This window comes from Leopardus geoffroyi, chromosome E3 (genome assembly GCF_018350155.1).
Source record: "Leopardus geoffroyi isolate Oge1 chromosome E3, O.geoffroyi_Oge1_pat1.0, whole genome shotgun sequence".
NCBI classification, from domain to species: domain Eukaryota; kingdom Metazoa; phylum Chordata; class Mammalia; order Carnivora; family Felidae; genus Leopardus; species Leopardus geoffroyi.
The window spans coordinates 4923122-4938993 of NC_059340.1; the positions used below are offsets into that span (position 1 = coordinate 4923122).

Below are 15872 nucleotides of genomic sequence, written 5' to 3' on the forward strand. Positions count from 1 at the left end.
CTTTATAAAGAAGCGAGCTTCAGAATTGGAAAATTTAGTAAGACAAACCTTATTTACATATTACAAAAGAGAAGTTTTTGCTGCCAGGTTCTTGGATGAAGAACAAACCTGAAATCTCTTAGGAATGAGTCCCCCCTCCTCCCCACCCTTCTTCTCCCCCCTTCTCCTGCCCCCTTTTTCTCTTCCCCCTTCTCCCCCTTTCCTATAGGCTTTAAACTTTTTTTTTTTTTTTTTTTAAGGCTTTAAACATTTTTAACTTTGGCCGCAGCTGAGACTAATACAGGATCCAGCTGTAACTTTTTTGTTGTTGTTAGTATATCCGGTGATGGTCATAGCGAACTCATTGTATGAAAATTCAGTAAAGGAAAAGGGCAGGGTGGGAAAAAAAGTGACACTCCGTAAAAGTATTCAAGAAACAGCGACAGGATCTAGGAGTCTCCCTTTCAGACGGCTGATTCAGATTCCACCCTGAAGTACTCACTTTGTTTGTGGCTAGTTGAGTAGGTGTTTTAGGTTTTCCTTCTTAATCATATTACATGTACAGCCGTGTAACCAGAGAGTATCTGCGAGGCTGAGTCTTGTTTTCAGGGGGAGGCAGAAAGAGTAGCCTCGTGAACCCAGACACCCGACCCCCCTGGTGTGACACAGGGCAGGGGCTCGGCGGGCAGGACACGGTTCCAGCTGGCGCAGGGGTGGCGGTGGTCTGCAGAAGGGAGCGGAGCTCGCTCTCCTTAGGTCTGTTGGGCAGCACCTTGACCAGAGAGCAAGTAAGTGTGGAATCAGCAGTTCAGTCAAATTAAATCTCAAATTGGCAGGTCTGCCTCGATGTAATTACTCTAAAAGTTTTGTGTCTTTGATCAGCTCTGTCTTACGAGGACCAAGTACATATCATCACCCTGTCGCTGAAGGTGGATTATATGTTTCAAAATAGCTTTTGTGATAAGTGTAATTATCATAAGACCAGTGATTTTCACATACTTGTGTGTCTCAAGCATTTTGTTTTTCTTTTTTTATTTTTCCTTTTTCTTTTTCCTTTTTTTTTTTTTTTTTTTTTTTTATGTTAAGGAGGTCAGATTTCTCCGATTTCTTCTAATTGTAGCCAGACATCCTGTTTGGGGGCTATTTGAGACCAGGGCTGCCTGTGAAGAAATTATGCAGTCCTGTGGTAGTTTTCTGAGTTGCTCTTTTTAGATTTGATTTTGTGAACAGGTTTCCTTGAAATGCCATACTCTATTTTTAGATGGTCTCTTTACATCTCTGTGGTTCTGGGCATCCGCAATAAACAGATTTATTATTCAGCACAAAAATGCTGTTCAGTGCCCTAAGGCTGTTGAAACTTTATAGGAAAAAGCAAACCAGTGACAAGTTAGTGGATGTAATAAATGAGGACCACTGAACACATTTAAAAAAAAACCTTGTTCTCTTTCTCAGATCACTGCTGTATCTGGGCCAGCGTGAACGATATTTTGAAGAATCCTTTACACTAGGTGGGCTCAGTCTTCTGGGTTCTCACAAATTACTCCTTTCTGCCTCCCACTGAAAGGAACATTTTTGTAACCATTCAACAAACTTCCCACACTGCTCCTGTACCTCTGTCCTGCCTCATTTTTACTCAAACCGTCTTTTCTTTTTTTTTTTTTTTAACTTAAGAATAGTCTGGTAGCTTCTTAGATTTATAAATGATTTGGCTTGCTGCTGTGTATGGTATCAGAGGCCCTTATATTCTTGAAGTAATGTTTGATCTAACCAAGGTATTATGGGAGTCAGGGATTGCGAACCTTGGGACCTATTTGGTGATAAAGTACTTATTCTTTTGTTAAAAATTGAGCTGTAGTTCACATAACGTAGTAGTCAACCCTTTTAAAGCATGCATTTTAGTGGGATTTCGTATATTCACAAGGTTGTGCAGCCACCCCCCCCCCCCCCGATTTTAGAACATTTTTAAAAAAGATCTTATTTATTATTTGGGGGAGGGAGGGAGTGGGGCAGAGGGGCAGAGGAAGGAGAATCTTTTTTTTTTTTTTTTTTTTTTTTTTCCGAGAGAGAGAATCTTAAGCAAGCTTTATGACCCTGGGCTCATGACCTGAGCCGAAATCGAGGGGGACACTCAACCAACTGAGCCACCCAACATGGTGCCCCTTTAAAGATTTTATTTTTAATCTCTACACCCAGCACAGGGCTCGAACTCCCAACTCAATGATCAAGAGTTGCAGACTCTACCGACAGAACCAGCCAGGCGCCCATAGAACATTTTTATCACCTCGGAAGGAAACCCTGTCCCCATTAGCAGGTGTTCTCCCTGCACTGGCCACCAGGAGTCTATGTGTCTATGGATGTGCCTGTTCTGAACCTCCCAGGTAAATGGAGTCGTATGGTATGTGTCTTTGTGTGTCTGGCTTCTTTCACTTGGTTGGTTCATCCATGTTGTAGCATGATTCAGGAGAAAGAGCCTATACTTTTCTCGTGGCACTGACGCTGGGATCCGTTTTCATGTTGGGAGTGGCTGGAGAGAGTGCTCACGTGTCACGTGGTTGAATCTGTGGCTCGAGTGTTGTGTTCAAGGTTTTTAATGTGCATGTGTTTTCTTCCCGCTGGGAAAGTTGAAGTTGATTTTTAGCCTTATTATTTGTAGAAGGTCTGAATTGAATCCTCGTGTCTCAAGCCCCGACTTTATAGTCCTGCACGGTTGCATCGAAAGCAGAACCATGTTGTCTGCAGACAATTGTTACTCTCTAAAGACTGGTCTACGGGTTCAAGAAATCAGATTTCCCAGGCAGCCATCCTGAAATCTGTTAAGAGAAGCCTGAAGGATCTATTTCTTGGGTTTGGTGAGGCTTTGCCAGGAGGGAGCCCAGTAGTGGATGTAGGAGAACAAGGTCTCCTGAGTCCCCTAGTTCCACTCCCAGCACACGCCAGGACAGGAAGCCATGAGAAATGCCAGCGGACTCTGGGAAGCCACCGTCAATAGAAGAGAGTTAGATGGACTTAGGGAAGAAATGAGAAATTGGAAGCCTGTCAGCAAATAAAGCAGAATCGGGGTGTAGAGTCAGCGGGGTGGGCTCTGCTCGGGGATGCAGCTCAGAGGGTGGGCGAGTGTGGACGCGTGCTGTATAGACTTGTAGAGTTCCAAGTCGTTGCTGCCGGCCTGAGTGTTCTCTCCCCCAGTCCTCCTTTCCCTTCTTGTTTGTTTGTTTTTTTAGAGAGAGTGCACATGAGTGAGTGGGGAGGGGCTGGAGAGGGGGTAGAAAATCTCAAGCAGGCTTCATGGCCAGCATGGAACCTGACGCGGGGCTCGATGTCACGATCCTGGGATCGTGACCTGAGCCGAAATCAAGAGTTGGATGCTCAACTGACTGAGCCACCCAGACGCCCCATCCCTTGTTTTCAGGCAGGCAGTTGATAGCATTTTAGGCGAATATTTCTTTACGGAGATTGTGTTCTCTGCCTGGGGAGGATTGGGGCTCCCTGGGTGTGTGTCTGCACCCCAAGGAAAGCTTTCTTATGTCCTCTGTCTTATGGAGGTGATTTCCTCAGCCTTTCCTCCTGGAGTGAAGCCTGTCAGTGGACAGGCTTGCTTGTGGGAACCAGCACAAAAGGGCCCTTCCCATTCAGGAAGGGATCTAGTGAGAAAAGGAACCTTCTGCAACACTAGAGGAAGCCACACAACCAGCCACAGCTCCTCTTTAAATATGCGCAGACCACAAGAACCTCCAGGCAAATGGAAAAAAAAACCCAAACTCAACAGCATGAGGGAGGAGACTTAGTGCCACATTTTTATAGGAAGAATGGCTGACCACAGAAGAACCAGAATTCTGAAATAGAACCTGAAACGTGATCCCGGGAGACCTGTAGGGGCGATGCGGCCGCCCCAGCCCTCCCCCCTCCAGTCACAGTCCCAACTGCAGGGGACTGAGCAGAAGGAATCTGGGAACACTGAACAAGGCGAATGGGACTGGGGCTGACTCATCACTGACTCCTGAGGGCAGGGTCGAGGGCAGGGTCTCGAGCAGTGTGCGAGACCGTGCTGTGGGCTCTGCCGACTTGGGGGAGCGGCGGGGGTGGGGGTGGGGGGCCGGCAGGGAGGCCTGGTGACGTGCAGCAGGCAGAGGAAGTGGGGGGCTGGGTTTGCCCCTCCGCAGCACCAGTGTCTGGGACCAGGGACCCGGGGCGGCCGAGGACACGTGCGGCCTCCATGTGCCCAGATCCCGCAGCGCTCCTCCTGGGCTCCTCCCTGGCTCTGCAGCCATCCTCCCTGGTGCAGTGGGCAGCACTCCATCTGTCTGGAGCAGAAGCCACGCCAGACGGAGAATCTTACACAGAAATGAGATCCCAGAACCAAACCCGGTTGCTTCACAGAGAAGCAGACTTGCAGGCTTGAAGTTCCCAGTGTGAATGGTCAGCCCTCCCCCGACAAGCTTACTTAGAGCTGAACAAACACACCAAACTCAACAGCGTCCTACGGAGAGCCAGTCATTCTGTTCTGGGGGGAAATTGGGCCTAGATATCATTGTTTAATAATAAATTAAAAAAACACACACAGAGCAAACCCCATACAACAATCTGTTGCCAGAATAAAATGGGGTGGGGGTGGGGGCGAGGAATATACTTTTTGAGGCAGAGGAAAGTATGATTTTGAGGAAGGTTGATTGTATAAACTAGGAGTAAATTTCAAGTTGAATCTGCTTTGTGCTATTTCTAATAAAACTCGGGAAAGACTGACCTAAGTGACTGACAGGTGAGATAAGGCAGCCACCGGAACTGAGAGCTAGCTGGTTGGGACGCAGGTAAAGCCAAATGCACAAGCTAAGAGAAGAAACTTGTAATGGTACCAAATGCATTCGCAGAACTTTAAAACTCCCGTTAGGATCCACCGAGAGCAGCGTTTACAACGTAGAAAGTTAATTGGCGCTGTGATGTAGGTAAGTGTTGTTCCTGAAGAAGCTGCTGAAAACAGATCATGGAAACAGTAGTCAGACCATGGGAAAAAGTCCCTTTGAGCCGGAAAAGAATACCAGCTGCATTTGTGTCGAAAAGGCTCATCATTCTGCATTAGATAAAAGGGGGAAAAGGGCAAGTGGTTTGCTGGTGGAATTTTTAAATATCAAGACTAGAGTAACCTACAAACAGAAGGGGGCAGAGGGAAGGACCCTTACAAAGAAGGAAAACGCAGGATGGTTTCAGGCTCTCCTGCGACATTGCCAGAAGACCGCGGATACGAGGTGTAGACTTTGGAGGTTGTGAGCAGGGCTGTAGCCAAGAACGAAATAATCACGCTGAGTGTTGTTAATTTGTGAGGGCAACAGAAAGAGGTTCTCTGAAGGCAGAGAGGCCGGATCCAGCACTTTGCCTTCGGTGGGAGTTTGCCCTGCCTTTGGACTTCACTGAGCCGTGACGTGTCACCGATAGAACATCGGTGGATTTTTTTGTGAATAAAACTTGTTCAGAGGTGTATTCCAATCCGCTAAAAGATTAATGGGAATAACTCTGGAAGGGAAAAGTTGTGATACAAAATAACTGATGTTGAATTGAAGTCATTTAAATGTAAATGTAAGTCCATGGGGCGCCTGGGTGGCGCAGTCGGTTAAGCGTCCGACTTCAGCCAGGTCATGATCTCGCGGTCCGTGAGTTCGAGCCCCGCGTCGGGCTCTGGGCTGATGGCTCAGAGCCTGGAGCCTGTTTCTGATTCTGTGTCTCCCTCTCTCTCTGCCCCTCCCCCATTCATGCTCTGTCTCTCTCTGTCCCAAAAATAAAATAAACGTTGAAAAAAAAAAAATTAAATGTAAATGTAAGTCCAAATGATAAATTCAGTCACAGATAAAAATTCAAATGTAAGTAATTCTTGCAAGGGAAAATATGTAGTGGAAAAAAACCCCAGTTATTCAGTAACAATACTATCAATCATAAATCTGGACAGAATCTGAGAAGTGGGTGGGGGGGTAGTAAAGATTCTACCTTTTCTTCTCACAAAGGGGGGTATCTTTTTATTTCTGACATTGACAATAAGAGAAATACAGGTAGCAGTGTGGTTTTAAAAATTTAGAGTAGGGTGTTGACATTTCACATCACAAGAGGGAGAAAAACATGTAAATTTTGATCATGGGACAAGGTTATGTCAGGTAAAAGTACCATGGTCTGGTTATGCTGTCTTCATTGGCTTTTAAAATTTATTTAGAGGACAGTTACCTCCTTAACCTTAGGCCCACATTTTGGAAAATCTTTAAGAAGCAAATGCCCTTTTTGGGAGGGGTTGGCGGGAGATGGTCCATTTTGCAGAGTTTATTTGTTGAGAAATTTGGGTCCTCTGTGACTCATCCCTGTACTGTTTTTTGGAGTATTTGTACACAGATTCAGGAAGGTCTGTGAGGTGGAAAGGCTTGGGAAGGGTGGTGGTGTGGCAGGAGATAAGGTAAGGGGCGGGGGTGGTCTGGAGTGGCGGCCACCCCCTCCCTCCCTTTTCTCAAAGGCGAACCTTCCAAGGCCCAGGAAGACTGAAGACGGGAAGAGGAGGAGAAAGTCCTGGACTTCCCTGGTGGGGGCATCTTGGTGAGCTGGAGAGGCTGGTGTCCTTGGGGCCTGAAACCCTTACAATTTAGAATGCCCTCTTTAAGGAAAAGATGCAAAATTGGGTGTCAAAATGAAAATTTACTTAGAATGAAAACGACCTCACAACAGCTTGTAAGTTTAAAAAAAACCCACAAACAAGTCAAAACACAGAAAAGTCATACAATCCTTTCTATTCTTGCAAAGACTATATAGTACCCTCCCCCCCCCCCCCCATGTTTTGGGTTGCCTCCTCTAGGTAATTGAAGATCTCTTCACATGACAGGACAGTAATCTTGGAACATGCTTTACTGTAAAGAGCATGGAAAGATAGTTCAGTCTTCTAGGATGGTTGAATGAAAACATTTGTTTCATGATTGGTAATTTCGGGAAGTTTAAGATGTCAGTCATCAAGGGTGCCTGGGTGGCTCATTCGGTTAAGTGTCCAACTCTCGATCTCAGGTCAGGTCTTGATCTCAGGGTCATGAGTTCAAGCCCTGCTCTGGACTCCACACTGGGCATGAAGCCTACTTAAAAAAAAAAAAAAAAAAAAAAAAATTCAGTCATCAGTTTTAAGTTTCCATTGTAATACAAGTTTTTTTGTTTTTTGTTTTTTAAATTTTGAAGCTTTCCCCAGTCTTGTTTTTCTGGTTTTGGATTTTACCAGTTTTTCAGGTTCCTGGTCCCACATACCAGGCAATTTTCGGACACCAGCAGGGGTGTCTGGGAATTCAGCTCAGTTCTGACATTGTCCACCAGGAGACAGCATCACATCTCACAGGTTAAGGGCTTGGTCCTACAAGACTGCTCCTTCCACATCAGAGGCCATTGGAAAGCCCTAGGCTGTCACCTGAGCTTCTCATCCACCCATTACAGCCTGGGGGTTCCAAACGTCCCCTTTGTAGGTTGTAGGTTCTCGGTTAATTTGCTAGAGCGGCTCACAGAGCTCAGGGGAACAGTTCCCTAGGTTCACTAGCTTATTAAGGGACATGATAAAGGATAGGCATCAACAGCCAGATGAAGAGGTATGTAGGGCGAGGTCCCCAGCGAAGGGGGAGCTTGGGGTATGGAACCTGGGGTGTGGCTCCGCGGCCCTGATGCCCCGAGTGTGGAAGCTCCCCGAAAAGGACCAAGAAACTGTCCTCTGGGGTTTTTATGGAAGCTCCATTACATGGTCGTGATTGATGAATCATTGGCCATTGGCTGATTCAACCTTCACCCGTCTCCCTGCAGGTGACGAAGAATGGGGACCCTAAAGTCCCAGCCCTCTGGTCACACAGTCGGTCCTGCTGGCAACCAGCCTGTGCCCTCGGGTGAGGTCTAAGAGTCACCTTCGTTAACAACAAGACACTCATTTCCCCTTATGGCTCTGAAGCGTTTTCAGGAACCATGGATGAAGTGTATCTGAGAAGTCTATTTTAGTCATCAGAGTGGCCATCATGTTTGATTTTTTTGAATGATAAAACAGAATTATTCCGAAATTATACACAATAGTGATTGGAATGCATTTAAAAATTGCCTTGAGGTTGTGTTTGTGCTCCATCGGTTAATCATGGCTTGTAGATGAGTATGTTCACCCGAAAATGTGTTTCCTGGGGCTGTTTTGTTGCTTAGTTGGCAGTTTTGTGTGTCATTTCATCTGTAAAGTCTGGAACGGCCAGACCTCATCCGGATGAGATGCGTCTGATTTATTGGGCTGACCGAGTATGCAGGTTCAGCATAGGCTTGCTAGTTTAGGACTGTAGGTTTAAAACCTGTAAGTGTGGGAATTCTCCTAAATGTCTCACAATTAACACGAAAGGGGAACAGAGACCGTCTATTTATTACGTGTTGTATCACCGAGTAGTTTCCTAACAGAGAGTTTCCATTTTGATAAGACTGGGGAGAATCAGATCTTCTCTTTGAAAATTTACCCGTCCGACGAATGGAAAAATTTTCCACAGACAACCTTCTGACTCTGTCGTCCATCACCCTCGTTTCTGGTGCTGGGCCCTGGGAGACATACTCGTATGAAACCATCAGCCTTAACCATGCGTTGGTTCATCTTTTTGCCGCATAAGTAGGTCCAGGGGGGCAGAGGGGGGAGTCTTCCCGGAAGTCATTGGTCATCTGGGCCGGCCAGCTAACCCAGAGGCGGCTGAAGGCCTTGTGCGTCTCTATCCCACGGGAACCCAGGCTGAATGTATCTGCACGGCAGCGTCCTCCTGGATCTGCAGAATGCCCACCCCTGCCAGGGGGAGAGGAGCAGTGGAGTCAAAAAAGTGGTCTTCACGCAGTCCAGCGTGCTGGAGGTTCAAGTGCACCGAGTGGTGACAAGCAGGCACGCTGCTGGGGCCTGGCCAGGGTGCCAGACGGCCCTCAAGTGCTGGATCCTGAAGCCTGTGCTTCCTTAGCTTGGCCGTCACTGATGGCTAGTAGTGGTCAGACCTCAGAGCCAGACCCGGTTAGGCCAGGTGCTGCCCTCTGGAAGCTGGCTCCTCACCAACAGTAATGCCCCCCCCCCCCCCCCCCCCAGCTGCCCTTCACCTCAGCAGCAGCTAGCTTGCTTTCTCCTGTGGGTAGCTGGAAACTCTCCTCTCTAGTTGATTCCTCAGGCCCGGCTTGTGGCTCTTTTGGGGGGAGGAGGAGCATTTTTGGAAAAGCACCTGGAGTCAGCAGTGGGCTAGGCTTGTATCTTTTTACGCCAGCTACCCCGGGAGGGACCTGCCCGCAGGCACAGGGATGGGAAGAGTGGAGCCTGCAAGGACTCTGGTCTCACTCACAGGAACCCAGTCGTCTGGTTGGAGGCTGGACTGGTGCCCACGGTTCTGTCTGGAATCCCAGGGCGGGAGGCAGCAGCCTCGGGGAGTTGCAGGGTCGGGAAGGAGTTTGGGAGGAAGCGGGCATGGTGGTGATGTAGCATGACTGAGAATTACTGTCGATGGAAGCTTCTCGCTCGGTTCTTGAGCTCACCCCCTTTGGGCCTCCTTTATTGGAAACGGGAACACGCCTGGGCTGTGGGTGCTTTTGCTCGTGTAGGGAAGTGTCCCTGCTGCATTCCCTCCCTTCCTTTGCAGAAAGGTTGTTTATTGCACTCGTGTGAACAGACAGGAGGCTATTCTCTTGCCCATCCTGCTTCTTGGAAGTGAGCTTCTTGTCTGTCCCTACAATGTTTGTTTGTGCAATTATAATAAGAAACGCAGGGGCGCCTGGCTGCCTCAGTCGGTAGTGTGCGTGAGACTGTCTTGGGGTTGAGTTTGAGTCCCACATTGGAGGTAGAGGTTACTAGAAAAAAAAGTATGTATGTAAATTCTTACTGATGCTTTCTCTTACACTTTGTCTTTTTCATTTAATTTCCTGGTAATCCTTACCTATTGGTACCTAAAGCTCTTCCTTTTTTTTTTTTTTTTTTTTTTTTAATCCTCCCCGCCCTCCCCCCCCCCAACCTGTCCCTGCTAATCGTGGCCTCAGTTGCGATTTTTTTTTCTTTTTCTTTCTTTCTCTTTCTTTCTTTCTTTCTTTCTTTCTTTCTTTCTTTCTTTCTTTCTTTCTTTCTTTCTTTCTGTTTAGTATAATTTATTGTCAAATTGGCTAACATACAGTGTGTAAAGTGCGCTCTTGGGTTTTGGGGTAGATTCCTGTGGTTCTTTGCTTACATACAACACTCAGTGCTCATCCCAACAAGTCCCATCCTCAATGCCCATCACCCACTTTCCCCTCTCCCCCACTCCCCCATCAACCCTCAGTTCTCTGTATTTAAGAGTCTCTTATAGTTTGCCTCCCTCTCTCTCTGTTTGTAACTATTTTCCCCTCCCCCTCCCCCATGTTCTTCCGTTAAGTTTCTCAAGTTCCGCATATGAATGAACACATAAGGTATCTGTCCTCTGACTTATTTCGCTCAGCATGGCACCTTCCAGTTCCATCCAGGTTGCTGCAAATGGCAGGATTTCGTTCTTTCTCATTGCCAAGTAGTATTCCATTGTATCTATAAATCACATCTTCTTTATCCATTCATCAGTTGATGGACATTTAGGCTCTTCCCATAATTTGGCTATTGTTGAAAGTGCTGCCATAAACACTAGGGTACGTGTGTCCCTGTGTATCAGCATTCCTGTATCCTTTGGGTAAATTCCTAGTCGTGCTATTGCTGGGTCGTGGGGTAATTCTGTTTTTAATTTTTTGAGGAACCTCCACACTGTTTTCCAGAGAGGCTGCACCAGTTTGCATTCCCGCCAACGGTGCAAGAGGGTTCCCGTTTCTCCACAGCCACGCTAGTATCTGTTGTTTCCTGACTTGTTCCTTTTAGCCGCTCTGACCAGTGTCTTCTCTCTTTCTTTAAGCAGCTGCCTGATACTCTGTTGTGTGGATGCGCCACTTTGTTCCGCAGACACCTTGCTGGTGGGCGCTTGTGTTGTTCTGATCCTCTGATACTCTGTTGCAGTGAGTAGCCTTGGGAATATGCCACTTATTTGCCAATGTATCTGAGAGAGGGGTTTTCAGAAGAGGTATTCCTGGGCGAAATGAATTTGAATGTTGAAAATGAATTTGAAATGTTGGTAGATGTTTTTTTTTTTTTTATTTTTGCCTCCCACCAGCTACGCTGGAGACTGCTGGACCCCACGCCTCGTTGAGAGCGGATGCTGGCCGCCTTCAGCCCGATGGGTCAGAAGGAGCTTCTCAGGTTCTCATTAGCTTTTCTCATCATCTGGCAGTTTATCTAGTGGGCCCTTGGTCTTTTCAGCTTCTAGAAGGTCAGTTAGAGGAACTAGTTCCCACGGATTGCAAATGTTACCTCCCGATTTGCCGTTTCTCTTGTGACTTTGCTTCTGACTTTTTGGTTTGCTTGATGTTTTTGTTTCGTCTTGCTGTGAGGAAGAGGTTTTTATGCAAAGGCGTTCATTTCTGTTCTTTGGTGGCATCTGAACTTGGAGTCCTGCTTAAGGAGGACGTCCCCATTCCAAGATGATAAAGGAGTTTGCCCATGTTATCTGTTTTGTGTTAGAGTTAATCTCCGGACATTTGGAGTTGATCCTCATGTATGGTTAAGGTATAAATGCAGTTGTATCTTTTTCCCTAAAGGCTGTATCGTCTCAACACCATTTGTTAAAAAGGTGATCTTTATCTTGCTGCCTTTATCATATACTGAATTTCCATCTGATTTGAGCCTTTACTGGTCTTACTTTCCTGTTCCCTTGGTCTCTCTCTTTTTAGGCCAGTACCTCTCCCGGTTTTCCTTATGCAGCAGATGATATTTTAGTATCAGGATTAGTCTTATCCCCCACATTTTTCTTCCTTTTCAGAATTTTCCTGGCTGTCCGTTTTTGTTTTGTTTTGTTTTGTTTTAAGATTTTATTTTTAAGGAATCTCTACCCCCAGTGTCGTGGGGGCTCAAACTCACAACCCTGAGATCAAGATCCCCACACTCTGACTGAGCCAGCCAGGTGCTGCTGTTATTTGCTCGTTTTAACTTAGGATCTTTAGAATCTGCTAGTCTACCAACAGAAAATAAAACAGCTGGTGTGTTGAGATTGCATTAAATTTATAGATTACCTTGGGGAGAATGACCTCTGTCATGTTGCATCTTTTTATCCAAGAACATGGTATGCCTTTGGATCAAACCTGTTAATGTTCAAGGGCATGTTCAAGTTTTCCTTCCACTTCCTTAAGTTTTTGTGCACTTACTATTAAATTTATTTATGAATATCTAATGTCTTTCTGCTGTTGCCATTGAAGTACTCTTTTCCGTTTATTATGTAACTAATTATTTGGGGCGCCTGGACTAGCTTATAAAGTTGTTTTATTGTTTTTATTTAAAAATTTTTTTAATGTTTATTTATTTTTGAGGGGGAGAGTGTGAGCAGGGGAGGGGCAGAGAGAGAGAGAGAGAGGGAGACATAGAATCTGAAGCAGGCTCCCAACTGTCAGCACAGAGCCCGACACGGGGCTTGAACTCATAAACTGTGAGATCATGACCTGAGCCGAAGTCCAACACCAAACTGACTGAGCCACCCAGGCGCCCCTAATTTATTTTTTTAAACTTCATTATTTGGGGGGGGGTGCAGAGGGAGGGGGGGAGAGAGAATCTCAAACAGGCTCTGCTCAGTGCAGAGCCCAATGTGGGGCTCGAACTCATGATCTCAGGACAGCAGGATCACTACCTGAGCCAATATCAAGAGTCGGACGCTTAACTGACTGAGCCACCTAGGTGCCCTGATTTATTGTTTTTAGGAACAGATTTTTCTTTTTTCTTTTTTTTTTTTGTTTGTTTATTTTTGAGAGAGAGAGAGAGAGAGCGTGCGAGTGTGTGCACACATGTGGGAGAGGGGTAGAGAGAGAGGGAGACAGAATCCACAGCAGGCTCCAGGCTCTGAGCTGTCAGCACAGAGCCCGATGCAGGGCTTGAACTCACAGACCCGGAGATCATGACCTGAGCTGAAGTTGGACACTTAACTGACTGAGCCATCCAGGCGCCCCAGAAACATAGATATTTCAACTGGTTCTCTTGAGTTTTCCACTGATACTGTCATTTCCTTGGCAAGTGATAATTTTATCTCCTTTCCAGGCTGTATTCTCATGATTTTAGTCTCTCAATGGCATTAGCCTGTGACTTCTGTTTTTTGTTTTTTTAAGTTTATTTATTTTGAGGGGCCGAGAGGAGCAGAGAGAGAGAAGGGAGAGAGCCATGAGTTCTGTTTTGGAAGTGATCGTTTTGAAATTCTAGTGAGCCCTCCATATGGAGATGTAGGCTTGGAGCTTAGGAGAGAGATAACAGGGAAAAATAGGGATTTGGAAGCCATTGAGTAAAGATGGTGGCTAAACTGGGAGCATATGTGTTTATCAAAGAAGAAAGGGCAGTGGGGAGAGGGGAGCGAGCTTCACATGTTGCCATGGTTGATGGTGGTTGATGACAGAGACCACAGAGGAGAGTAGGGAGGAAGGGCTGGTTCCCCTGCCCTCACTTTTAAATAGACCTTACCTTTTTTTTTTTTTAATTTTTTTTTTTCTCAACTTTTTTATTTCTTTTTGGGACAGAGAGAGACAGAGCATGAACGGGGGAGGGGCAGAGAGAGAGGGAGACACAGAATCGGAAACAGGCTCCAGGCTCTGAGCCATCAGCCCAGAGCCCGACGCGGGGCTCGAACTCACGGACCGTGAGATCGTGACCTGGCTGAAGTCGGACGCTTAACCGACTGCGCCACCCAGGCGCCCCAATAGACCTTACTTTTTAGAGCACTTTTAAGTTCATGGCAAGAGTGGGCCCAAAGTGCAGAGGTTTCCTGTCTACTTGCTGTCCCCACCTGTCCCCTAGTGTAGACACCCCTCACGGCAGTGGTCCCCTTGCTACAAACCGTGAGCCTGCAGTGACGTGTCAGTATCACCCACAGCCCATCGTCGACATCCAGGGTTCGGTCTTGGTGTCGTACGTTCAGTGGGTTTGAACAGATGGATGATGACACGTGTCCATCATTAGAGTGTCCCACAGAATCGTGTCACGAAAGCACTTTCTTCTTAACTGCTCTTGGGCTTACCCAGTGTGCTCTTCCCCATGCTTTAGTTCGAATTTCCTTGCTGAGCATGCTATCTTCATTAGTCTTTACGGAACTTTGTCGCGTTGTTAGCAGTCATTTCTCTTCAGCCCTTCAATTTTCCCCCCTCAGTCCTTTTCTTCTTTTTGAAAGAGAAGAATTTCTTCAGTGGAAATTGTTTGAACAGCCACCTGAAAGGTGGAATGAGGTTTGAACGGGAGCCTGAGGGTTGTTCTTTGGGTTACAGATGAAGCAATTAAGTAGATTTGAAGATTCACCGCGCGGTTTTCATGGAAATGAACGTAAAAAGCAATTCATTTAAAAAGGAAGCAACCGAGTCTTCACAGATGAGCGGCCTCTTGTTATTCTGGTGGGAACAGGTTCAGCAGACGTGTTCCTAGGTTTGAATGAGGGGATTTGACAAAGTATAAGGTCTGTATCGGATGTTTCAGATGTATTTTCTTCTGTTAGCATGAGAACCCTGGTGTGTCGGCCCCCAACTGACTCGGTCCTCACTGCTAACATCTCAGCCAGACCGACGGGCAGGCCCGTGTTCTAGCAACAGAGGACCAACATGGGGGCGGGGGGGTGCTAAGTCCTTCTCTCTCAGGTTGGCTACTCTTGCTGTCCCTGGAGGTTGGCTGAGTCTGGAGACTGTATAGGAAGAAAGTGAGTTACGTTTGTAAGTGGTCAGGCTCCTGCGTAGAACACAGAAGTGGAACTTCCTAAGTGGCAGGAACTCCTGTGGGAATAAAAACCGTGTTTCCAGTGGAAACCAGAGAACAAGGTCGCCGAGAGGTGGGTGCTGCTTCTGGCTACCGGCCTCGACCAAGGCTGCTTCCGGAGCCTCATTCGTGGGGTTGTGGCGTGGGCTGTCCTTGAAGGAAGCCCGTTTGGAGTTCACACTGCGCCTGCAGCCCTGCTTGCGGGATCTGGCCCCACCTGTGCCTCCAGCCCCCGGGCAGGCCACCCAGCTGCAGCCTCTGCCCTGGGGTGGGGGGTGGGGGGGGCCGGGGGCGGGTTGTGGAGGCCGCACTCCCTGAAGGGAACCGGAGGGTGCTGGCCCTGCGGCTCCTGTGCCACCCGTGGCTCCTCGGATCAGTTTTCTGAGCCGCTTCTCACTCAGTGTTCCTCCGCTTGCACACAAGCCTGCTCTGCGCTGTTGAGCAAAGAAACATGTCGTCCTGTGTCCCCTCCCCCCTCCTCAGAGTAGTCAGAAGCTGGTCCTGGCTTTTCGACTACTGACCTTGAGGCAACTGTTTTGATTAACTTGTCTTTTGTATGAAGCTTTGTTTGTGTTAAAGAGAATCTTCTTATTTATTTATTCAAAATTTTTTATTAAAAAGTTTCTTTTAAATGTTAGAGGGAGAGGGGGCAGCCAGTGGGGGAAGGGCGGAGAGAGGGAGAGAGAATCCTAAGCTAGCGCAGAGCCTGACATGGGGCTTGAACTCATGAACCGTGCGATCATGACCTGAGCCGACATCAGGAGTCGGATGCTTAACCGACCGAGCCACCCAGGTGCCCCTAGAGAGTCATCTTTTTTGAACGGTAGTGGGGGAGTTCGGTTTCAGTGTCCTCTTTGGTGCCACGCCCAGTAGCTGGTGGTCGTACCACTGTCAGAAGAACGGAGGCTGCAAGTTAATCCGAAGAAATGGTTATGTGCCATTAATGTAATCTCCAGAATTTCTCAACCCCTGTCTGTGTCGGCGTGGCATAGTTTAAGATTCCAAAGCTTAGGATTCATGCTTAGGAGGTAATCCTAGAGTATTTAGTTGAAAAAAGAAAGTTAAACTGGCCCGCTGGCCTGAAACCTTCCTCCCCACTCCC

At 47.1% G+C, this 15872-nt stretch overlaps 1 protein-coding gene and 1 long non-coding RNA gene across 3 annotated transcripts in view; one reads left to right on the plus strand and one right to left on the minus strand.

Moving 5' to 3' along the window:
- The window catches only part of CYTH3 (cytohesin 3), a 101497-nt gene that overhangs the window by 15262 nt on the left and 70363 nt on the right, over positions 1 to 15872 (plus strand). Inside the window, exon 1 of one of the 2 annotated variants that reach the window (XM_045461014.1) lies at positions 11065 to 11200. The exons of the other annotated variant lie outside the window; for it this stretch is intronic. Coding sequence (XP_045316970.1) covers positions 11080 to 11200 — 121 coding nt within the window. The 5' untranslated portion in view covers positions 11065 to 11079. Of the gene's footprint in view, positions 1 to 11064; positions 11201 to 15872 lie in introns of those variants that run through there. 2 annotated transcript variants of the gene reach the window in all.
- On the minus strand, positions 13131 to 14174 carry LOC123589232. Its single transcript, XR_006708225.1, has 2 exons — positions 13742 to 14174; positions 13131 to 13495 (listed from the first exon to the last, which is right to left on the minus strand). It is a non-coding gene; the product is annotated as an uncharacterized LOC123589232 (long non-coding RNA).